Genomic DNA, 25031 nt, shown 5'->3' with positions numbered 1-25031 from the left:
CTTAATATATGATTTTGGCAGATTAAATTGAGACATTTCTTTAGCAATGGTTTAGCAACAATCCACAGCACATTTTCCATAGATAAACACCAGCTCAACTTACACGTAGTATATCTCAACAATTGCTTGCTTATTTAAGACTGGCTCATTTTACAGTACATTTGATATTTAATTCAAACATAGCTGAGAAACCCCTAAGAAATTAAGCTTTCCTTTGGGATGTTCTAGGTATTGTCCATTAACTTTTCCTTTAGATATTACACCTGGTTAGAGCTGTAGTAGACTGGCAACTCTGTTAATGATTTTAAGTACATACTCATGTGACCTTGCCAAACAAAATATTAGTGTCAAGTGAATAAACACGTTATCCTCATCCATCTGGCCCCACTAGCACATGGAAAACACTTTTCTTTGCGAAATGTTTCAAACATTCTGGAATGACTATCCGTGTCCGATTGATTTTTAGCCATCCTATGTGTGTACATCTGCAGTTTTTCTGTGTTCTGTTGTGACTAGAACGGATACATTTACAACCTGATATTTCTCAACATCTCAGCTATAGTGCCAGTGACTGGTGTTGGGAATTGAGAGAGCAAGTCTCATTAGACAGCCACAGCCCACAGTGACTCTAAAGGTCATGATGACTCGTTCACATCCTGTGTGTGTCACTCGACTGTCGCAGTCATGTCCCGTCATCTACTTGCTATTTGGAAGCACTTTGTTCTTGTGAAGCAGACGGTTCGCTGGTTAATTCACAGATAATTTTAGGGTTACAGACTTTGTTCATGAAGATTTGTCACCACATAGAATAGTTTCTATATGCTGACTTGCATTAAGTGGTCGTGATTGACTCCAGTCCTAAAAATGATAACTATAGCGCTTACTACAATGCTTTTTTTGGTGAAATTTGTGTTGGAAAAAATGGAAAAGTCATGAGTAATTTAACATTAGGTTTTAGTCAGATTCATTTTCAAACCTGCAATTGTTTAAGTCATTACAGTATATAGTTCATTACAGTGATGTGCAACATTTGATTGTTGCACATTACTGTAATGAAATGAAAAGTTACGGTAATAAAAGAAATTGTATTGTAACTTTCTCTCTCTCTCTCTCTCTCTCTCTCTCTCTCTCTATATATATATATATATACAGTACAATCCCTAAAAAAGTAACTAATTATGTTACTTAGTTACTTTTTATGGAAAGTAATGCATTAAATTACTTTTGCATTACTTTTTGTGTTACTTTTTAAATTTGAGCAGGGCTTGATTGTTTTTTTACATAAGAAGTTCTATTTATAGCAAATGTAAATGCAGTTTCGCACCACTTTAAAAAAAAAAGGTAACTTAGATATCCTCTTGTAAATTAAAAAGTAATGTGTTATTTTACTAGTTACTTGAAAAAAGTAATTTTATTACGTAATTTGCATTACTTTCAATGCGCTACCCCGATATATATATATACAGTAAAGATATTCACTAAATGCATCTTTTGGGAGACTACACTGTAAAAACTCAAAAGTTGGGCCAACTTAAAATTTTAAGGCAACCAGCTACAGCAGATTTTTGAGTTTACTCAACTTAAAGGTCAATTAGTTGTACAAACTTTTGTGCATGTTTAATCAACAAAATATATTAAGTTAAGTGATCTTTTAGTTAAACTTTCAATTTTGTGTTTAGTTGACTAGAAATATATTCTTAAATGATAAAAACTCCATAAGTTACCGCTGAGATTCAAATTGCTATAAAACCTGTGTACATATAAAATAAGTCTCATAGTAAGTAGAGCTGTAAGTAGTACAGTTTTGAATACATAAAAACGTTAACCAGTTACTGTTCTCCTAACATAATACACAACACCTGTATACTTTATCACTTCTTCACAGCTGCCACAATTTCTTCACAATTCAGAAACTCATAAACAATAAACACATCCAGCAAGTCTTACGACATATCCACCTGTCAAACCAGTAATTACTAACCTGCAACGCTAACCGCACCCCACAGGTAAACATTCGCTTGAGCATGATCATTATGAAAGGAGTCATTAGGATTTTTTGGCTGCCACACGTGGGGGCGGAAAGATGTAAAACAGGCTGCCACTGCTGCTTGGCTGGATCTACCACTTCTGCTTTTCTGCTGGGTCAAAGCAGCCAAACTTTAGATGGGACTCCAGCACTGCAACCTGAAATTCATCTCACTCTCTGAAGGAGATGTTCTTCCACCCCTGGAGTAGGAGGAGGTGTTCGTTTTCTAGTGGAGTGTTTCTTGGGCCCCTCACCTCCTGGAGGAACTGTTCTGACAACAAAGTCAGTTCAGACAGGATCAGGGTTGGAGGCCACAGGTTCATTTCCCTGACACTGAGCAGATATTGTGCAATTTCGATTTGCATGCTATCTTTCTGGTATCTATAACATTCATTGTGATGTGTGAAATGTCATTAAAGCATCTCGAAACACTCTGTCTGAACGAACATTGCCGACTAATGCTAAATCCATCTTGCTGACACATCTGTTGAGATCTGGCTACGATTGCCATGTTTTTGTCCAGAGAATTGAAGAAGTGCATTCCAAGTCAAATCAGAAACACGAATGGACTGCTCCAAGGTTTTTGTTTGGCTTGTGCGAGTAACTCACACTTTTCCTCACATCTGTCTTTGTTTTGGGTTACTGTGGTAGACAGCTGGGGGGGGGGGGGGTGTCTGAGAAAAGGCTTTGTTTGGGGTCAACAGCTGGGGGGAATGATTGGCATGCATTTGAAGTAATTGGGGACCCTTACTTGCCAGCCGAGAGACCACACAACCAGCAAGCCCAAACTCGCTGAAAGCTAGTTCGCTTTGTCTATGTTCGAGACTGTTAACTGTCTTGTGTGTATAAGTATTTGTGTGTGTGTGTGTGTGTGTGTGTAAGGACTTGTTTTTGTGGTGGGACCAAAGCTGTGACATTGAGTGTTGCTGTGTAGTTTGTTTGCAGATATTTACTATAAAAACAAGTTATAAACTTACTAAGTGCACACTAAAAGACAAAATAAGCAACTGTATGTAAAGCCAAAAATAGGCTATTTAAGATGTACAGTTTGTTCTTCATCGGAACAGATGGGAGTAATTTAGCTTTGCATCACTTGCTCACCAATGGATCCTCTGCAGTGAATAGGTGTAGTGAATGAGTGCTGGTGCTGGGACTGGAACATAGTACTTAAAATCCAGGTCTATGAGCTCCCAGATGAAAATTGGCATTACATTGGCATGATATTAGGCTCTGCCTCGGGATGGAAGCAATCTCAAGCTCCATGGCAGGAATGGGCTCTGGCTCTATGACTGTGGGGGGTGAGGGCTGTGACTCTGGATCTGTTGCAGGTTTGGGGAGAAGCTGGATGAGCTCAGGAGGGTGAGCTGGGACTGGTGCAGACAATGGGGGGTTGAGATTTTCCTCTCTCTTAAGCCCCTTTCACACTGCCATTCTGGCAAATACAGGGGTAAATAGTTCCTGCAATTGTTCCCTGGTCGCTAGATTTGGCACTTTCACACTGCCAGTGATGACCCGGGATATGTGCGTGCTTTCACACACAACCCTTGAAGATCCCATAACGACACGTGACATCAGTGCGTGACGTGTAATGTACGAGTCGAAAACACTAGGCACGTTATACTTTCACTGAAGCAAGCAAACGATCTCGGTGTCAGCGTGGAAAGTGAGGAACTAACTGATCTCTGCTTCATTACAGTTTGCACATATGTTTTCGTCGCGAATGTTGATCTTCCTTCAAAACAGCCGGTAAAAGAGTCGCGCGATAACGCGGGTCATCACTTCGACACGGAATTAGATCTGGCTTTTGTTCACACAGCGCTCGTACCGGGTCGAACCCCGCAATGTTACTAGGTCCCCGACCTAGGGTTCAATTCGGTAATCAATCCCGGGACGTGGTTGCTTTCACACAGAAGGCGATCCGGCAATGTTCCAGAAATATTGCGGGTCCGATGTGCAGTGTGAAAGGGGCTTTACAAACACTGTGAAGGTGGATGCACAATGTATGAGCACCCAATCCAAATACCAACTAAGCATCCCAAGGGACCAACTCTGAGCAGATAAGCTCAGATAAGTCATGTCTGGAAAACCTTGCAGAGGCAGTCAATGGTGTAGTGGAGGATCTGTACTGATGTTAGATCCATTTTAATGTCCGATCTTCTGTCATTGGGTGGATGTGGAAGCAAGGAGAAGAGATTATATTAAGAGCTATATTTACATGGGAATAAACAAGATACAAAATGAGACTGGTGTGCACAACGTGTAGCCATGGCAAAGCTATACACTACATGACTTTTAAAATCTGAACAGCTTTTAAAACACTGGGCATCATACACTTACCAACACAGGAACAACATAAATGACTGAGGATCACACACTACCAGACTTTTAAGTTCTTCCATTTACAACTAATTCAATTGCGCGCCTTTTTCCTAGGAAAGACATGCCAAATAAAAACAATATGTGCAATACTGGCTGAAAATATCAAACATGTTTGATATCCTCTGGATGGAATCAGAGTCTGAAAAACTTTAAAGATCTGAAAGTATGTTGAAAGTCACAGGAGTGATGTAAGCAGACGATAAACAAGCTCCATATGAACTTTTGTTTAGTAGTCCATAACTCAAACTGTCAGTGTTCTGAGTGTGATTAGTTATAGCGTGTCTCTTTACATCTGTTTTCTATAATCTCTCTCCCATACTATGAACAACATCAGGTTTTTAATATTATCCACTGATCTTTCCTCTCCCAAAGGAGCCTTTTCTTTTCTCAAATGATCTCTTCTCTTCTGACACCATGTTGAGCAATTTCATAGCTCACATCCAACACTTACTGTTATGGTGCACGCAAAGAATTGTTTAACAGAAGGTCATGATCTTGAGCTTGTGAATGGAATGTCACTCATTTGTCATGTAAATGACAGCAAGCAGAGAGAATGGCAAAGACTGAAACCCCATTTCCACACAGCGGTGCGGAAAAGTTGCAATTCAATGTGATCGTGTTTCTGTGGACAACATAAACAGATGTCTTTCACATTCAGAAAAAGCTCTTGAGAAAAAGGAAATGAAGGAAATGTATCCAGAAAAAGGTATTAATTTCGTAGCAGTGTTAGTTACTATTGTCTGTTTTTTGTTAATAAAATTGTGTTGATAATATGGAAAGAGGCTATACAAGTTGCAGATATCTTACTGTACACATCCGTCAGATTGAACAGCTGAAAAACTTTCTCCAATGTGCAATTCATTCACTTCCTTGATTGTTTTAATTTTTTATTGTTTTTTACTGTTAAGGTAAAATTCCTTAGCTGGGGGCCGAGTTAAAAGAAAGAGGAGTCATCTGATGCTCCAAACTCACGTCAAGTGACGTATGACCAAAACTCATAACATTAATTTAGTGTCACATGTGAGAACCACTACAGTCATGTGCTGTCGGCATTGCAGTAACGTTAGTATTTGGCTTAGTAAATCCTCAGGTTTACAGAAAAATTACTGCATAAAGTTGTTGCTTTCCCTGTGTCTTCAGTTTCTTTGAAATCTACTCTGCTGCTCATCCATTATTCATAAACAGTTTATTGCGAGGTCTAATCACAAATATGCTGAACAGACAGACTACAGAGTTTAGAACAAACAACAACTTTAAAAAACCTGGCAAGAACTTCCAGAGTGTGTAATGAACTATTAAAGTTCAACCCTCACAAGGGAAAATGCATATGACGGTTATGTCATGGGTAATATGAAGTGATGACTAATAAAAAAGGGGCAGACAAGCACCAGAGTGCTGAGTGACAGAACTGCAGCAAAAAAACGTATCATGACGGAAAAATGCAAGTGGAGAAAAATCATACAACCCTAAAGAGAACACACAAGTGCTGTAACAATCTCATGCCATATGTGAACACCTGTAATGAAAACTTTAAATGGTCTGGGACTCATAATATGATAAATTTATTTGTATAACATTTTTCATAATACACATTTTATATTTTTTTGCCTATAATGCTAATTCTCCTTCAAATTTTGATTTAGCTGCAGTATATTTATTGAATCAATTGTGTGTAGCAGATACATTCCCTGAACTTTCCAAAGTAAGTCTATTGTTTCTACTGGAAGAGCAATTTATGACATTTTAATAAAAAAATATTACAAGCTCAATATTTTTCAAGTCAAAATATTGACATGGTTGAATAGTTCACAAGATGATCTATAATATGAATTTACATCTTATTAAAATATAAATATTAATCTGTTTTGTTTGAGGCAAGACTAAACAGTTCTTTACTCTTAGAAAAGTAATAAGCTATATGAAATAAGATAAAATTTCATTTCAAATAGTAACATCTCGGTAAACAGACCACACAAATAGACAGAAATATTGTGATGTCTGTCTTTATTATGGTTGAAATGACTCATATCACGATAAGGATTTTGGTCATGTGTTTTCTGTTTTTTTTGTGTCCAAATACTCTTATTTATAGTATTTTATTTATGTAAAATATAGTTTATTTTACATTCCTCTACATCCCTGAATCACATTTCCTGTGTTCACGTTTTTTACCTTAGTTCCTCATTTTATTTGATGTATACACTATATCAGCCACAATAACAAAACCACCTGCCCAATAACATGTAAATCCCCCTTATGCTGCCAAAAACAGCTCTGATGCATCGAGTCGTAGACTCTCAACGTGTCCTGTGGCATCTGACACCAAGGCAATAACAGCAGACCCTTTAAAGGAAAAGTTCACACAAAAATGAAAAATTATCTCATAATGTACTCTCGAGCCATCCTATGTGTACGTGCCTTACTTTTTTCAGACAAACACCATCAAATGTAAATATTTTATTTTATTTTACAAAAACCCATTGATTCACTTCAGAAGGCATTCATTAACCCACTGTCGTATGGATTACTTTTATGATAGATGGATGTGCTTTTTGAACTCACTGTCATTACAAAGCTTGGAAATGCAGGATATTATTTAATATAAATCTGTTTGTATTCATCTGAAAGAAGAAAGGCATATATATGGATGGCTTGAGGGTGAGTAAATGATCATTTTAATTTTTGGGTGAACCATTCCTTTAAATCCTGTAAATTGTGAGGCGAGGGCACCATGTATTAGATGACAGAAATTATCATTACACAAATGGATTGAAATCTGGGGAGTTTGGAGGCCAAGGCAACACCTTGAACTCTGGTTCCTCAAAACATTCCTAAACAATTTTTGGAGTGCAGCAGGGTACATAATTTTGCTAAAAGAGGCCACAGTGAACAAGAAACACCACTGCCATGAAGAGGTGTCCGTGGTCTGCACCAGTCTTTAGGTCTGTGGAGCATGTCAAAGTTACATAAATGCCAGGAGCATAACGCGCCATCCTACCTTCTTCCCACAATGCATCTCTTCCCCAGGTAAACAAGACATGCACCCAACCATCCAACTGGTTTAAAAGACCACATGACTCATCAGACCAGGCAAACTTCATCCATTGCTCCATGGTCCAATTCAGACGCCCAGCGGTCGACATGTGTAATCTTGGGGACTCTGTGTGTTCTGACACCTTTCTATCTTGGCCAGCATTAAGTTTTAAGTAATTTGAGCTACAATAGCTCTTTTGTGTAATCAGACCAGACTGGGTAGGCTTCTGTTCATCTGTGAGCCTTGGGCGCCCATGACCCTGTCACCGGTTCACTGGTTGTCCTTCCTTGCACCATTTTTGGTAGGTACTAACCACTGCATACAGCCCACAAGACTTGCCGTTTTGGAAATTTTCTGACACAGTTGTTTAGCCGTCACTATTTGGCCCTTTTCACTCAGATCTTTTCACTTGTCCATTTTTTTCTTGCGTCCAACACATGCAATTCAAGAACTGGCTGTTCACCCGCTGCCAAATATATCCAACCCCTTGACAGATGCCATTGTAATGATACAATCAATATTTTTCACTTCACCTTTCAGCGGTTTAATGTTGTGGTGTGATCAGTGTATATCATTCATTTGAAAGTTGGTTCTTTCACCATTTTGGTTTGATATGGTGGGTTGATATTGGTTGGTGCTTTTTTGAACATTATATTAAGCTGTTAAACTGTTAAGCTGTTATATTTTCATCTGCCTTCCTCTGAACAGAATATTAAAAAAGGGCTAAACTCTGTCTTAAAATTGCATGTGTCAGATGTGTTCAGCTCACTTCTTAGAAAAGTTAGCAAGCTAGTCTGTTTTTGATTCTGGAACTCATATGTATTTTTTGAGGCAAATTTGTCTTATATTGCAGATGGGAGTTTCTCATCCGTACCCTGTGTACAGTATATTTGTAGAGACCCATAACACTAACCTTGCAGCAGCAAGCATGACTCTCAAAAGAGTTTAAACGAATGAGGTTCTTGACATAACTCTACTTTCCTGCAATGTTTAGTTCCAACTCTAATCAAACAAACTTTAACCAGTCAGTCAAGGTCTTTGAGTTCATATGAAAATGACAGGTGTGTTAGAGCAGGGCTGGGACTACATTCTCTGGGAAGGTGGATCTCTAAAAGCAGGATTGAACATTTCTGATTTGGAAGAACAAGAGATATTATTATTTACCCTACCATTTTTTCCCCCATATATTTACCGTATTGGCAGCAAATTCTGTTGTAGCACAAAACCACCTGTCTCCTTTCTACTGATGCATATCTCTGATCAATCTGATGTTCATAAATGACATATGTCTTTCTGAAATGCACACACATACACACATTGTGGTCATCTAAGAAAACTGGATTTTTATGATGACCTGTTGTGCAATTAGTACTTGCTACAAAGATTTTTTCATTTTTTATATATTCATAAACTTGTTTGTGAAAAAAAATTCCAGAGCAATTTCAAATAATAATAATAATAATGTAGCATCAGACATATTGTTGAGTGGAGTCAGCCTTGACAGCAGTGACAACCTGTAAGGTTTTAACATTCATTCACTGCCATGCTGACAAGTACACAATTATTCTTAATAATCATTCATACGAATGTGAGATGTAATAACACTGATTATTCTGGGTGTAGTCCTACCTTAAATTTAAAAGAGGTAATTGTCTTTTTGATAGAAGTTTTGCAACACTCAATACATAGGCTTTATAGTTACAGTAAGTTCTTAATAAGTCCTGTCTAACAGTAAAAACAGCTGGTTTGTTTACTTCAAAATGTGCATGTGGACAAACTAAAAAAATAATTATATATATATATATATATATATATATATATATATGTATGATTAATGATTTATATATTTCTTCTTTTTTCAATTGTTGTCATTTTTTGTAACTGTTATTTTTAACTGAAACACAATTTTACGGTAGCACTTTATTTTACAGTCCTGTTCCTCATGTACATACTATGTACTTATTATAGTAATTACAATAACTATGTAATAACTAGGTACTAACCCTGAACCTACCCCTAAACCTAACCCTAACCCATATAGTTACCTTGTATTACCAGAACTTTCTTAGATAAATATACTGTAAATACACTATAAGTACAGTTAAGTACACTTACTGCAAAATAAAGTAACCATTTTACCATAATGTTACCAGAACATGAACTATTTTACATATGCTGAATGGAGAATAAGATTTTACAGTTGCAGCGAGGGGAAGATTTACCATTAATAAAACCTTGTAATGAAAATAAGCTGTGTCATGATTCTTCCAAAATCCTCTTTTTTATGTTCTATGGAAATAACCTGGTTTTGGAACTGAATGAGGTTTAGTAAATAATGAAATGGCAAGTTTCATTTTTGGGTGATCTATTGCTTGAAGAAGCCAAAAGTTTGTCCAGAGATAAAACTTCAATGTAAGATTTATTGCTATTCTCTATTGACATACTGTACACACTGTAAGCGGACGGTCAAATCTATATAGTTTTGCTAAAAGCACACACATAAAAGCTCACACATAGCTGAGGTGACTTCATCTTTCAAAAGGCTGAATACTTGACTGCTCTCCATTCTCACACATCCAGGCTTGCCCTCCAGCACTCTGGGTAAAAGGCTAAAAATACTGGGCTGTGAGCCATCGCCAGTAGCCCAGGGATTAGTGGAGCTCAGTGTCTCTGGCAGCTCTCCAGTTCCATAGTAGCTTTTGTGTTTCAGATAGAAGCAGGTCTCAAAGACTTCTCAGAGGCCAGACATGATATTTCTGTTTTGTTTCGGTGTGATCTGTCAGTTTCTTCACAGTTGCTTGAATTTTTACAGCCCAACATATCTCTGGTCTGCACATTATCAGCGGATAATAATCTCTTAATCCCTTTTAAAGGACTGAAGGGTAAATGAACAAATGCATAAGTTTTGCTTTGGGCCAGAAATATACCTTATGCATGAAATTTGTATTTAAGTGACAGTAGTTGACTCGAAAGAGAAAAATGACAATAGAAGACTGTATTAGCTATTGTGGCAACAAGTACTTACAGAAAGTTGCATAATGAATGGTATTTTGAAACATGCAATTGAGGTTGTGTAGCTAGAAGTGTTTGTGTTCACATCATTTTTTACAATATGTTTTGGTCCTCAAACAATGACTGCATTACTAAAGTTTCAGGCATTGCTATTAGAAAGTATGAAGTCAATACAGCCGTGAACAGAACATCTGTTTTAAAGCTTTAGTTTAACTGTTGTGTCTACTGTTGTGATATCTGATAATAATTAAACAATGGACACTTTGCAGTTTGTACCAAATGTGTCCCTTTAGTATTTATTTGTTATATATATATATAATAATAAGTTCACTTGTAGTGTTAAACACAGCTGTGCTGCAGAGGGATAAACTGTCATTATAAAATAAGCTATGGATGTGGGTGTTGTTAATATGCCTTTGCAAGTCTTTGCTTGCCTAGTTTCTGTTCCTTTACTTGTCAATAGATGTCAAATTGCTGCAGTAAACAGATTCCTTACACTTAGTTTCAGCTTACAAAGATTGTGTTTGTGTTCAATTAAACATGCTGAACTCATGCCTCGTCAGGGCTCCCGAGAGAAATGTCTCACAGACCTGTTTAAATCTGTGTTATGCGTTCAGAATTTCCCTTTAGTACTTGGAATGAAACCTTTAGACTGTATTTTTGGCTCCTTTCAGAACCATTTGCATCATATATTTTATTTTGTCAGCTTCTCTGGAGAAGCGTCATTGCACACTTGTTTGCTTACTGAGGTTACACTTACAGTCTGCCTTCCTGTACAAGAAGAAACTGCAAGCATATCATAGCCACTATATGAAGATGTAGTTATAATGGAAAGATACACTTTGCTGAGGAACTGAACATTCCTTTTTGGCATTTCCAGAGGACTGTAGTATGCTGGTACGTTGAGGGTGGTCTCTCTGCGAGCCAGGATATTACAGGATCACACAGGCAAGCCACAAGCGTGTCTAATGTCCTAATTGGATTATGCAGTTGCGGTTCCTTGACAGCAAATTATTTGAAAAACCTGAACCCCTCGAGTTTTCAAGAGATGACAAATAATGTAAGACAGCATTTTGGCATACACCTCATAATTAACTCGACTCGAAAATGTTCAGACGATATCGGCAGGTAGTATGTGACCACATAGGTCAAGCTCATTCATGAAGCGATCAAGAACTTTGTGGTCATTGCTGAGCACCCCACACATTCGCCAATTCCTGGGAAAAGCAGCTGAAGTTACTCTTTTTTCCCCTCTTCAGAATTCCCCCATTTTGTCAACCAGATCTCACAACAAGCCTGGAGGTTACAACTTAATAAAAACACAAGTGGACCCCCTTATATTTATTTTTTGCATGAAGTCACCTTAAAGCAACTGAATAAACATCATGTTTTTTCTGTGTCATGATTTCCTTATGAGGCAGCCGCTTTTCGAACTCTGAATATATTGCGTGTACCTTTGGAAGTTTAGCTGCATGACAAAAATGTCTTGACATCCTCAGCAACATTACATTAAAGTGATCAGAACAGAATACCTCCAGTGCTGTCATTAATATCAACATCTGCTGCTCTGTTGATCTATGTTTTCTGGGCAACCCCTAGGTTGGAGTTAATAATAGCCAGCAACTATATTAGGAGACAAAAGTGGCAGATTTAAAGCTATAATCTTCACTGTAATAACATATGTGTTTTAAGACCCGAGTCTGTGAGTTTTGTAAATCCATTTATTCCTCTGCCTCTCGTTGAATGTGTAAAAGGAACCCAGAAATTGCACATAATGAGCTACTGCCCTGCCAGTGCTGTCAATTGGTGTGACCAATATGGTCATTAGCTGACAGTCTTGTCCCCTGTATGTGTTATGAAAGTAACTCTCAGCTCTCCTCGTCACAAACCGCAGAATGCTGGTTAGATGTTCGCCAGCTATGCGGCAGACCCAGCCAGCGTGTTTTATGCTTGCATGCTCTAAAATAAACTGACAAAAGAGGTGCTGCTCCATCGCATGCTGCCTACACCAAGTCTAAAACGTGAAATATTGGCTATATACTGGTAAATAAGTATATGTGTCGTTCTTTGTTCTTAGTTTGGTTGCTGATATTTCTGTGATTATTGTTGGTGTTATTACAACTATGATTGTTGTTAATTCTTAGGGTTAGGGATTTCAACAACCCCTCCGACTTTGGTGAGGGATTAAAAAACAAAGCCATAGAGATTTGGCTGATTTTTACTTGGGCAACCTAGCAACCTATCGACATCTCAGGTCTTGAAAAAGTCTTGAAACAAGACGATGAGCTGAATCAGGCGTGTTTGATTAGGGAGCCGCCCAAAATGTGTACTTTCGAACGGTGTTGGGAACCACTTCCAAAAGTTTGGCTTGTGTTTTCCATATGGAATTAGAAATTTGTTAACATTAAGCATTCATTCTTGTTATCGAGCTGACAGGACGCACATAAAACTGCCCAAAGCTCCCCTCATTCGTTTTTCATTCAGGCTTGTCCTTTCACTTATTTAACTATAGTAGTTTCTATTTGTTTTGACTGTGATAGTATCACATTTAAGACATGGTCACACTTTGTGCTCCTTTTACTTCCATTCATTCACATACAGACAAGAGAGATCAGCAACACAAGCTTACACAAAGAAATGTTGCATTATACTTTGAAGGAAAGTTGAGGTTTGGTGAAGTTCAAGTTTGATGTAAGAACAATAGACAATCCAGACATCAAAGAGCGATCTCTTGGCTTAATAAAAATATTCAAGCTGCAAAGGTTTGCAGTGTTATGCATAGATTATGTATTTTCACATTTTGAACTTATTAATGTATATGTGTTGCATTATTAATTAAAAACTGTAGCAGTTTTGCAGTTCAGTGTTACTTGCTTCACACATTTATATATTTTATGAATGCACAAAAAGGTTTATTAATCTATATTAACAATTGTCAGTATTTGACCCATATACTGTGATATGATATTCCACACAATCAGTTTTGTTTTGGAAAGGTGCCAGTATAAACTAATCAACCTATGGGTCAACCTCTGGAGCTTATCAGCTCATCAAAGCTTGAATTGGCATAACTTGATTAAGAACAGCTGTAATTTCAGAAACACACACACACACACATATATAAAAAGCAAAAAAGTTTATTATGCAGCTTTGTCCCCAGTGCTTGTTATTGATGAGTGATGTGCTCTGATTTGTCAAATAGAAACACATTGTGTTGTGGTGCTTATGTGGGGGCTGTGAAAGTGAATTTGACTCTAAACAATTACCTATTATAAAAATTAGATCCATTGGTATTACAATATACTGTATAGTCCTCCTCAGTACAAAGTTGCATGTATAGCCCATTTCACTTGCAAAATAGCAATATAAACCTCAATAGATGACAAATTGATTTTATGTATGGGATTTATTTTTCTTTGAACGTGCATTGCCAAAACAAACAGCTTGGCTCAATGTGTGCAAACACTAGGATTAGGAATTGGTGGTACAGTACATTTATATCACAATAACTGTATTGCATTAAATGTAAAAATGTATTGGAGAGCAAAAACGGTCTGTATATGAAATTATTGTCTACTTTTGGACTTGTCTATATTTGCGACAACCCTTTCTAAATGGTAGATGCATCTTATCTGGCCTTTTTAACAATTCCTTAGTAACAGTGATTGTATTTGTCTCTCTTGTAGGCTAACAGGTAATGAACCCTTGTCCATTTTGCCACTGAGCTCACAGCCAGACGAAAGGGCGGGCAAGGCGCACTACAAGCTGTGTGATCGACTCAAACTGGAAAAGAAACAGCGCAGAATGTGCAGACGGGACCCTGGCGTGGCCGAGACCCTAATGGAGGCCATCAGCATGAGTGCCTTAGAGTGCCAGTATCAGTTCCGCTTTGAGAGATGGAACTGCACCTTAGAGGGCCGCTACAGGGCTAACATTTTAAAGAGGGGTAAGAAGTGTGCGATCTATACAATGCCATGGTTTACTGACTATAAGTAACTTTGCAAGTAAAAGTTAACTTATTATTCTAACCCTAACCATAACCTAATAGTTTAATACTCTGAGGATAATTAGAGGCTGTTTATAAAACACTGTTTTTAACTGAAAACCATTTATTTACATGACAACAGCATTTTTGAAGTCAGAAAATGCCAACCCAGGCTCACTGAAAATACGTGCTTGTCACGACGTTTATGCAAAATTGATATTACGTGCCTTACTGCACATTTTGCCCAGTTTCAACATGTGTGTTCAATATGTGATTGTGGCCACACTTTTAATATGTTGATAAACGTATTGCGTAATTTATCTAACATAGCTTCAGGCACGTATTGGAGCAGTTCAGAACTTTATTAACTGGGGAGTGTCGCCCAAAAAGGTTAATGCCCTATAGTGTCGGAAATAATCTCTACCACAAACCCAATTCTAAACCTACCTGAAAGTCTTACCGAAAGCAAAAGTGATATAAAAAACCCATTTGCTTATGCAACTGTGCCATTTTAACTTCCTTCTATGCAGGTTTGAGCTGTTTTGTTGAACCGTAGTTTCACGGGACTGTACCGGTTCACTTCACGAGTGCAACGCCATATCGCATTGAGCTACCAAGTAACTACTACATTATAAAACCCTGAAATGTGAAGCTGTATATGTGATGCAAATTCAAAAGAATCAGTTTTCAAATCTCACAGCATGATACAATTGTTTTGAAGTCATAACAACTCATAAAAAAGGCTTTTTTGGAAATAAGTTTTACTGCTTTTAGTGTTCATTTCAATTAAAAACTGCAATGATTAGTACTGTACGTATAGGTCAATGTTTGTAGTTGTGCAGAAATGTAGGAATAGGCACGTATTTCCAATGAGCCTGAGTAGGAAAACGCAAACTTTTGAAATAGGGTTGAATGCAAGTTTTTTAAAACAATACCAGTATAGTTTCCGATTAAACTATAAAAACATGAATTTGTGCACAGGTATTATGTGTTTAGTCTATAGGTATGCATGAGTTTCTTTATGCATGAGTATCGCCAGCTATTGGCTTGGCATGCTTAATACAGCATTTTAGTCATTTTCAGAACCATGAGAACAGGGATAGTTTTCGCAAAGTTATCACCTGAGAAACTTTTCAAAACTGCAAAGGAAAATATTTTTTATAGTCAAAAATGTATAGTTAATTTTATAGTATTTTGCATTGTTGTCTTGTCAACGTACCCTTAGCTGACATTTAGTTTCAAAATGACTGGTTAGTAAATTGTCTAAAGAGGACTATCAAAATAAAATTAAACTGCGCGTGATACTTTATTTTACAGTTTACATTTTTTCAGGTTTCTTTGATGAACAAATTATTACAGAAACTTTTGTAACATCTTAAATGCCTTCACTGTTATTTTTGATTCATTTAATGTGTCCTTGCTGAACAAAAGTAAGTGCAAGGGGGTCTTGGAACTGTTACTTGCATTCTCTGTAAAATCACAGGACTGAAGGTCAGGAATGAACTATTGGCTGCCTCGTAATCTCCATGTTCCTCACAGGCTTCAAGGAGACGGCATTCCTCTATGCCATCTCTTCAGCAGGCCTGACCCACGCCATGGCCAAAGCCTGCAGCGCTGGCCGCATGGAGCGCTGCACCTGTGACGAGGCTCCTGATCTGGAGAACCGCAAGGCTTGGCAGTGGGGAGGCTGTGGAGACAACCTCAAGTACAGCAACAAATTTGTCAAAGACTTCCTGGGTAAGAGATCCAACAAGGATCTCCGCGCCCGGATAGATATGCACAACAGCAATGTAGGAATGAAGGTAAGCTGCTAAGATATATTAAAAAGTATGGGGATCATGGGAATTATAAATAGTGTGGGAAATGTTATGCGGCAGAAACATGCATGAGAAACGCGGAGTTATCTGCATGTGGTATACTGTAAAGTAGGTGATTGTATCATTTATCTTTCTTGCTTTCTTGCTTTCGTTCTTTCTCTGTGGTGGTTAAATGTTCAGCTTCATAAATTATTTAGGGTCACTCAAATAGTCCGTAAAGGTCCCATTTTAAATCACTGAAATTGGCTATTTAATTCAGTAATTTATAACAAGTGCCCATTAATCAAGGCTAGGTTTCCCTTACAGTCTAAAGAGCACTAAGTTTGTCCAAGTCTTCCATTGTTTCTGGTAAGAGAACGAGCCGAGGTAACATTGAGGCCCTCCTAAGAGTAAAAAAAGGAACAGAAAAAGACCCATAACAGAGAGCCAAAGTAAACTACATGTCTGGCACCAATAGATTGTCTCATATTGTTCGTTTTAGTTGTAGAATGAATATAAATTACAGCAGTGCTCAGCAGACTTGCCCTCTTTGCTCAGTCCATCTCAAGTAGTCGTCCTCAGGCCATTTCGTCTGTGATAAGAGATTTACTGCACTGCATATTTTGGTCAATCTGCACATGTAAGGAGGTGTACGGGGTTCGGGGTCAAATCCCATATGGAGAACAAACTTGGAATGTGCTAGCCTCGGCATCACCTGCATTTTAAAGCTGACGTTACACATTTTCCTCTCCTTTCATTGTGGTGGATTTGCAGTTTCTGTTGAACTAGTCTACCACTTGTTTAACACAAAATGTCCAGACAGCACCTTTCATATGCTTACCTTAAAGTTCACTTTCTTACAGAAATGTTGAATGGATCAAACGCTGCGGTCGGTAGTGCTCTCTGCATAATGTGAAATTTAAGTACCTCTGTCAGTTATTCAAATTTAGAAAGCTCACAGAATCAACAAAACTCATCCATCAAAAATGCTGGACCCACTTTATATTAAGTGGCCTTAACTACTTTGTACTTATATTTTAATTAATAATTTAGTACAATGTACTTATTGTGTACATACATGTTTTTACATTGTACTTATATTAAAAAAAACTACATGTAATTACATCTGTATTTAATTTCTGTAATTACATGTAACACTGTTGACCCATACTTTACACTTTAACCCACCCTTAAACTTACCCATACCTCCAACCCTCTCCCTAACCTTAGCCCTATCCCACCTCAATAGCAGGAAAAGTGTTTTACAATACAATATGTACACAGTAAGTACATTGTACTTATTTTTTATTTAATTAAGTACATTGTAATTAAGGCCACCTAATATAAAGTGGGACCAAAATGCTTGTACAAGCAAACTTTTGCATTTCTTCCCAATTAAAAATGTTTCACATTGACACTAATTTCAGAACCGTGATGTATTTTTTCATAACTTCAGACACAAAACTCAAAATGGTCATCATTGGTAACACAGGCTGTTCATTGCTCAATTTTGCATTGTGCATTCATATCTTTAAAGAAAATGATCAACTTCTGATTCACTGGTTCTACTAATGTATTATGAAAAATTCATAGAAACTTAATTTCTCCCACACACAAGATAGCAAATAAAAGAGTTTTACAGTTTCGTTATTTGACCATCATTTACATAAAATATGTGACGCACATGTAATTATGGCACTGTGTAAATGCATAACTGTAAACACTGTATTTTAGTAGAGAGAATACTACAGACAGTGGAATCTTAAATAAATTTAACACGAAATATACAATTTTGATTAAATGCAATCAAATCAAAACATTGGTTATTTAAATCATGGCAAAAATAGGTAGCTAGAAAGAAAAAAGCAAAATAAAGGATTGCATGACTGCAATATATATATATATATATATATATTTGAAAACATCAATTTTAATTTGTCCTTCTTATAGTTTAATTATTATACATTTGGAATATTAATTAAAAACATGTACTTAGGGTTAGAATTAGGGTTTGGTTTAGGGTTAGTTGCATGAAACCGCACATAATTTACTGTTATTAATTTAGTAAGAAGATGCATTACGGGATCTGTTAAAACTTTATTTTACAGCATCCTTGTTATATGTTGCATTGACAAGAACACTATAAAATAAAGTGTTAACAAATACTGTTATCCTGAAGTTTTCCTGATGGAATATTCCTAAAACTATTCATTAAGTGCAATGCAATAGTTGCATATCAATTTGAGCAGTTGTTTCAATTGATAGTTAGATCATTGTAATAAAATTAATCATCATAGAAACACGTCAACAGTCATGTCAGATGTATTTTGAAATATTACAGTTTCTACAATCCTTATGACCCATTTCAGTTCTTAGTTGTTAGGTTACTTTTTCACAGAGTGAGCACAACAGCAGTCTATGTGGGCTAAACTGTGGATCATTTATCATTGCTTTGGCAGAAAATGTATTCAATGACTACAGCTTTCAAATTAAATGAATTCTTCTCTTACTCAAACACAACCACCGCCAAAACTACCTACCTACCTACAGGCCAATTTGCACATTTATATACTTTCTTCAAAACTGTTCAACTTAAGTTCAAAACCTAACATAATACAGAACTGAATAATACATTTTTTTACTACATTTCTAGAATTCTAGCATTATGAAACCCAGAAACAAAATACTGTCAAAATAATTAGATGTTGTTATACACCCAAATGATCTTAGACTTTTAATAAATCAGTACAAAAAGGGACAACTTTGTGATGATTTTGTACTTTTGATGTGATGAAATGTGTCCCAGTGATTCTGAAACTCGTAAATTGTGTTATTTTGAATAGGTGATTTTAGTTCAATGAACAAATGAGCTTAGGTTTTTGTGTGATGTATCCAAGCATTTGGAGAAAGATTGTGAGTTTTATTGTAGGAGCTGTTAAAAATAAAAAGGTTCTGACATTAGTGAGAATAAGGGTTGTAAAAAACTGTAATTTTTAATATAGATCTATGTTGAGCAAGATGCAATTTCACAAAGGGGCTACGCAGTGTGATGCAACATAACCAGGAACAAATGTTGTGTTTTCATAGCTATGTCAGGCCATGCATAAAACTGAATTAGCAATGAAGACATGGGATTTATGTTTTTTGCTTTAGCAGTATGCACTTGTTAAAAACACTCATTGGGTCTCATTCATGAAACATTCGTAAATATACGAGTAAATATCTGAGTGATTTGCGCGTAAAGAGAACTTCCCGAAAACTCTTCTCCTGATTCACAAAAACTTCGTAAACGTCAGATGTGATAGTGAAATGTGTGTGTGTGTTAATGAATTCTAATCAGTCGTAAATGGGACGAGCGTGCACGCTCACTCTCAATTACCATAAATCCCGCCTATTAAATCCGACTGACAACTATATATGATATATATATGCATCATATTATGACACCAAAAGAAGGATTTCAACATGTCTTCTCAAAAGCGACTGAAAAAGAAACATTTCTCAGCTGCAGAAATTGAAGTTTTATAATCAGAAGTTCATTCAAAACGCCACATTTTATTTTCAAGCGTAGGCTACTAGTGGCATATCAGGTCCTAAAAAAGGAAGTTTGGCAGCATATTACAGATCCTCCCTTACGAAAAATTACCATGGTTTTATTATAGTAAAACTGTAGTAACCCATGGTTTTTTGGCGTATTGACTCCCATTTGTCTAACCACAGATTTACTACATATACCGTGGTTAAACTGGTTAATATAGCAAAACCATGGTTAATTTTTGGTTACCATGGTTTAACTATAGTAACCATGGTTTTTTGGTTTCATTTGTAGTAAAACCATGGTTAATTTCCGTAAGGGCTATTACTGGCTCTCATAATAAAAGTTAAAAGAAAAACCGTATCTAATTAATATATATAATATTTTTTTCAAAATGCTGTGTAAATATGTACCCGATTATGAATTAAAATGCAGCCGTATTAATGAGCAAAACGTTCAGATGTTAAACGCACTATTTACGCGTGGCTGGGAGCAGGTGTAGATTTCTTTCGTACCAACTAACATTTGGAAAATACGAACGTTTTAATGAATCCGAAAATTTACGCCAAAACCACTTTACACGCGATTTACACAAAAATTCGTTCTGCTCGTGTTTCATGAATGAGACCCATTGTGTGTAAATGTTTTGTCTCACAATTATAACATTTTCCATTTTGTATTTGTATTTTGTAAACTATATGCCACCAGTACTTTTAAATTCAAGAATGACAATTTATAACATAAATAATAATATATTATACTGTACTCGCTTATCCTTTTAACTGTCAACCTGTCCCGTATACGGGATATTTACTTCACTATATTACAGTTAAATCTAATCTAATCTTGACAAACTTTATATCGTTGGAAAGGTCTAAGACTCCCAAATATATATTTTACCAATGTCTTTTGGTTTTACATTATAAAAGGAGTTTTAACCTTTGTTTAAAAAAAAGACTTCTTCGTTGCTTTTTTCTCTATCACATTTTAGAAATCATCAGAAATTATGTATCAACTGAAAACTGAAAATCTCATAATTCATCCTTTAAAACCCATTTTAAAATCAGACATCAAATGATACATCAATTTCATGTTACAAAATGCTTTCATTCATTAATTATAAAAATTTGAGTTTGAATCGTGCACTATAAAGTCCATGTTCAAAAACGTGAGTTTATCTAAAAAAAAAAACACATATTCCATATTATAATTATTATTTTTATAAATGTTTAACAGTTTTAATATTTTAATAAAAATACAAAAACATCAATAAGCCTTAACTTTGCGTCTTGTGATGAAAGCTTCATAATAATTACATATTTGGTCAACCTTTTTTTTTTTTTTTTATATATAGAACTGACATATTTTAAAGCACAGCTTTTTAATGTCAACTGATGCTGAATTTGATAAAAAACTAAATTACGGCAATTAGATAAGAATGATGATAATGCCCTACTCCTCGGCAGCCTGTATTATATCTTCGGTCTTTGGTTAAAAGCAATCAAAATATGTGGGAACATCAAAGTCACTGCCTCAATGTGCTTTTGAAATACTTGTTTTGTAAATAGCATTGCCCATCTGTTAAACTGACCTATACAGATTTTTCAATAGGAGGGGCAACATAAGGGTTCGGTAAACACTGCACTTACCGTGTCTTTGATGTGTTGCAGCGGGCTGTGCTGTGTCTGCTGAGATAATTGGAGATGTAAATGTTGATGTTTTGGTAAAAATCTTGAATGTAATTCCTTTGATGTGTGTAGTCTGACTGCTTTTAACATTTGTCCCGCACAGGTGATCAAGGCGGGGGTGGAGACCACCTGTAAATGTCACGGGGTTTCGGGATCGTGTACTGTGCAAACATGCTGGAGGCAGCTGGCACCCTTCCACGAAATCGGCAAGCAGCTCAAGCAGCGCTATGAGACTTCAGTCAGAGTGGTCAACCCCTCCAACGAGGCGACTGGGGAGGGGGAGATCTCCCAGACCCGATCCCAGGGGCAGCAGCCCTCTCCGGGCCCTCGAACTGAACTCATTCCCCGCACCTCTGACCTTCTTCACATCGAGGACTCACCGAGCTTTTGCAGGCCTAGCAAGTATTCGTCAGGCACCATGGCCCGCAAATGCTACAAGGATAAGAACTGTGAGGCCATCTGCTGCGGCCGGGGCCACAACACTCAGAGCCGGGTGGTGACGAGACCGTGTCAGTGCCAGGTGCGCTGGTGCTGCTACGTCGAATGCAAAGAGTGCACACAAAGAGAAGAGGTTTACACCTGTAAGGAGTAAAACCCTCACGACCATGCAGAATATCTCTAACCAGTCTGAATGAGTGGAAGGCAAAAAGAGAGGAGAAGTGACATGTTGTCCTGGTTTGGGGAACGGTCTCAAGGACATCAAACTAGTTGATAGCACTTTTTTGAGAGGTTTTGCTGGGCATTTTTTCTGTTTTCCGTGTGGAGCAGCGTGAAAGCTGTATAATATACCAAGCCTAAGGGAATGGTCTACAGCTTTGAGAGACACCTTGGAACTCGAATAAACATTTCATGGAGTAATTTGTCTGCCAAGATATCAGTCAGCAGTGAAGTCCAGTCTTGGACAGACAATTGTTTGTCCAATGATTTGACAGTCTCTGAATAATAGCTTCAAGCCGTAAGAGTACGTGAAAGAGCATGTGTTCATATGTGACTTAATTCCAACTTGGAGACGGAATTTGCAATGAAAAAATGGTGGCGTCAGATTTATTCTACATGCACATGTATCCTACACCCACACAAGAGTGTGTATGCATATGTACATAGATAAAATTACATTAATATTTTATTATATACACCACTTATCTGAGTATGTTAAATAACCACTAACCACACAAATGTTTTATTATTTGTGTGCTTGCATTCACTTTGTGTTGTAATTCTCTTCGACAAGGCCCTTAGGAAAGCAATACTTTTTTTGATTTGTGTTCTTCTGTGGATATAATTTATGGAACATCTCAAGGAACAGTCCTTGCATGGAAGGACTTTCTCCTTCCTTTTTGTTTTTTCTTTTCTTTTCATTTTGCTTGACAGAGGAAATCTTTGCCAGTCTATTTAAGATTTAACTCGGCCTTAAACCAACTCTACAAATGATTGTTCAGGGAACAAGTGAAACCACTATGCACCGTTGGATGGTAAATAAATCTCAGAGATATCACAAGGAGCGTTAGTCTCCATGATTTAGGCTTCCACTTGACTCAGATCTGTCCATCCAACTGCTGATTCATGTGGATGTGGTTCTCTTTGTCACATTGTTAACTTTTACTCAGACATTTATGGTGAATAACCTTGTTAATCGAAAATGAAAGTTTCACTGAATCTATTCACATTTGTGAAAAGGCTGGTCATGGCATATTTTTATGACTATATGGATGTAGAAGTCCATATATCTCTGAAATACGGTATTTTTTAAAATTATGTAACATAACAGCCTGCATGGAGAATGTGCTGTGTGACCAAATGACAGGATCTAAGTTTCTGATCAGACTTTTAACAATTTAAAAACGCTCTGTCAGTTTAGTGACAGCACAAACGTATGACTTTCCATTCAGATCGCCAAACTCTGTTGAGATCCACATTGTGTAAATACAATATAAAGAAATCAAGATATGACAAAATATATATGAATGAATTATATATGCTTTTATTTTTTTAGTTTAGTGTGAATGAACTACTGAGTGAGAGACCGACAACAAGAAAGATGGCACCATTCACGCACTGAAGCTTGGAAGCTCTTTTATTTATTTATGTAATTTTTTAAAGTTGTAAATAGCTATGGTTATGTTCCTGTGGCATACAGACAAAAGTGAGGCACATGTATATGGCTTTTGGACAAAAGTTTCCAGAATAAAGATGTTTAGACCTGTCTGGCTAAGTAGAGGTACGTTAAAGTTCAAATTCAAATTCTAAACTCAAATGTTTTTTCCTTTCAAACTTTTTATGAAGTGCCATGTTCAGTGCTTTGTAAATAAATTTTACGTAATTATCCTTAATAGATCTCTGTGAAAGTATGCTTCATCTGGAAAGCACTGTATTTGATCTTATTTGTGTCAAATCTTTAAATAAGCAAATTTTATTTTTAATTGTTGATGAAATGTTGCAGAAACATCTGATGGATAATTCAATGAGGAATTTGGTGTTGCATTGAAGACCAGCGAATGCTCAACTAAAAAGTAATCTACATAAATAGACAGCACTAAAAAACAAAACACCTTTTCATAGTAAACCTTACATTTTTCATTGTAAAATAATCTTAAACAAGACACATTTAGTTCTTCTGTAATTTTGAGATTTTCTGCTTCTCAAGTAAGGATGGTCATATATTTGTCATGAGAGAAACAAAAATGCTGATACTTCACATTAATATTAAGAAGAAGAAAAAATATAGTGAAGATTTTGCTTCAAATGTTGAATATAAAAACCATGCAGGAAATAATTCTGTCTGAGAAGGGATTGAATTTTTCTTTCATTTAAAGTAACGAGCTGAATTCCAAATCGTTATTTGATGGCAAGAGACTTGCCAATTAAAGAATGCATGGAAACATAAACATAGACTTTAGCACGCTAAATGGAAACCATAATGGCTATGCCGAGTTTTTCACCAGTCATATTGTCTGCCCACAGCAGAAGTGAACAGAAAACAGTAATGACATGCATATAAGATTCAGTTCTCCTCAGCTGCCCTTTCACATCTGTCCTGATTCACTAAATATGCTGAAAAACAATGTAGATATCACACAAAGTTGCATTTTTGGCATGCTGCATGTTCTCAGTAATCAGTAATATATACATATATATATATTTTTTTTCATTGACAGAAGGCATTGTGAAAAGATATGTTATACAGTACGTTTCTTTTGTTGCTGTCTTGGTTCCTTATACTTATTTTCCAATGCAACTTGTATAAAATGTGTTTGGTAGGAAAAATGGACACAGAGACAAACTATAACTTATTTTGAAATGTTTTATGAGCATGTGTTAATTGTACATTTTGTAAAGTTCAAGATGATTTTCTATATATTTTCTCTGTCTAGCATTTGGCTTGTAATTGGATATTTGCTTTCTGGGGTTGAGGTATACGTTTCTTATTTTCTTTCTACAACATAATTGCTCCCCATGGCTGAAAGAAAACATTTTCCCCCAAAATAATGAACAATACAAACCCTCTAAAATTTAGTTCCACTTCTACGTCTGAAGTGCAACTTTGTCCTTATGTAATATAAGGAATGTATACCAAAG

At 36.6% G+C, this 25031-nt stretch overlaps 1 protein-coding gene across 1 annotated transcript in view; it reads left to right on the top strand.

Annotated features, from left to right (window-relative positions):
* The window catches only part of wnt9a (wingless-type MMTV integration site family, member 9A), a 29976-nt gene extending 6286 nt beyond the window's left edge, over positions 1-23690 (top strand). The window contains exons 2-4 of the mRNA XM_026206978.1: positions 14138-14397; positions 15976-16238; positions 21559-23690. Of these exons, the coding sequence (XP_026062763.1) occupies positions 14138-14397; positions 15976-16238; positions 21559-22047 (1012 nt within the window). The 3' untranslated portion in view covers positions 22048-23690. The remainder of the gene's footprint in view (positions 1-14137; positions 14398-15975; positions 16239-21558) is intronic.
* The last annotated feature ends 1341 nt before the right edge of the window (positions 23691-25031 follow it).

The sequence above is a fragment of the Carassius auratus genome, chromosome 27 (assembly GCF_003368295.1).
Source record: "Carassius auratus strain Wakin chromosome 27, ASM336829v1, whole genome shotgun sequence".
NCBI classification, from domain to species: Eukaryota; Metazoa; Chordata; class Actinopteri; order Cypriniformes; family Cyprinidae; genus Carassius; species Carassius auratus.
Note: the sequence above shows the minus strand (reverse complement) of the source record. Positions and strands in the feature narration are given on the sequence as shown.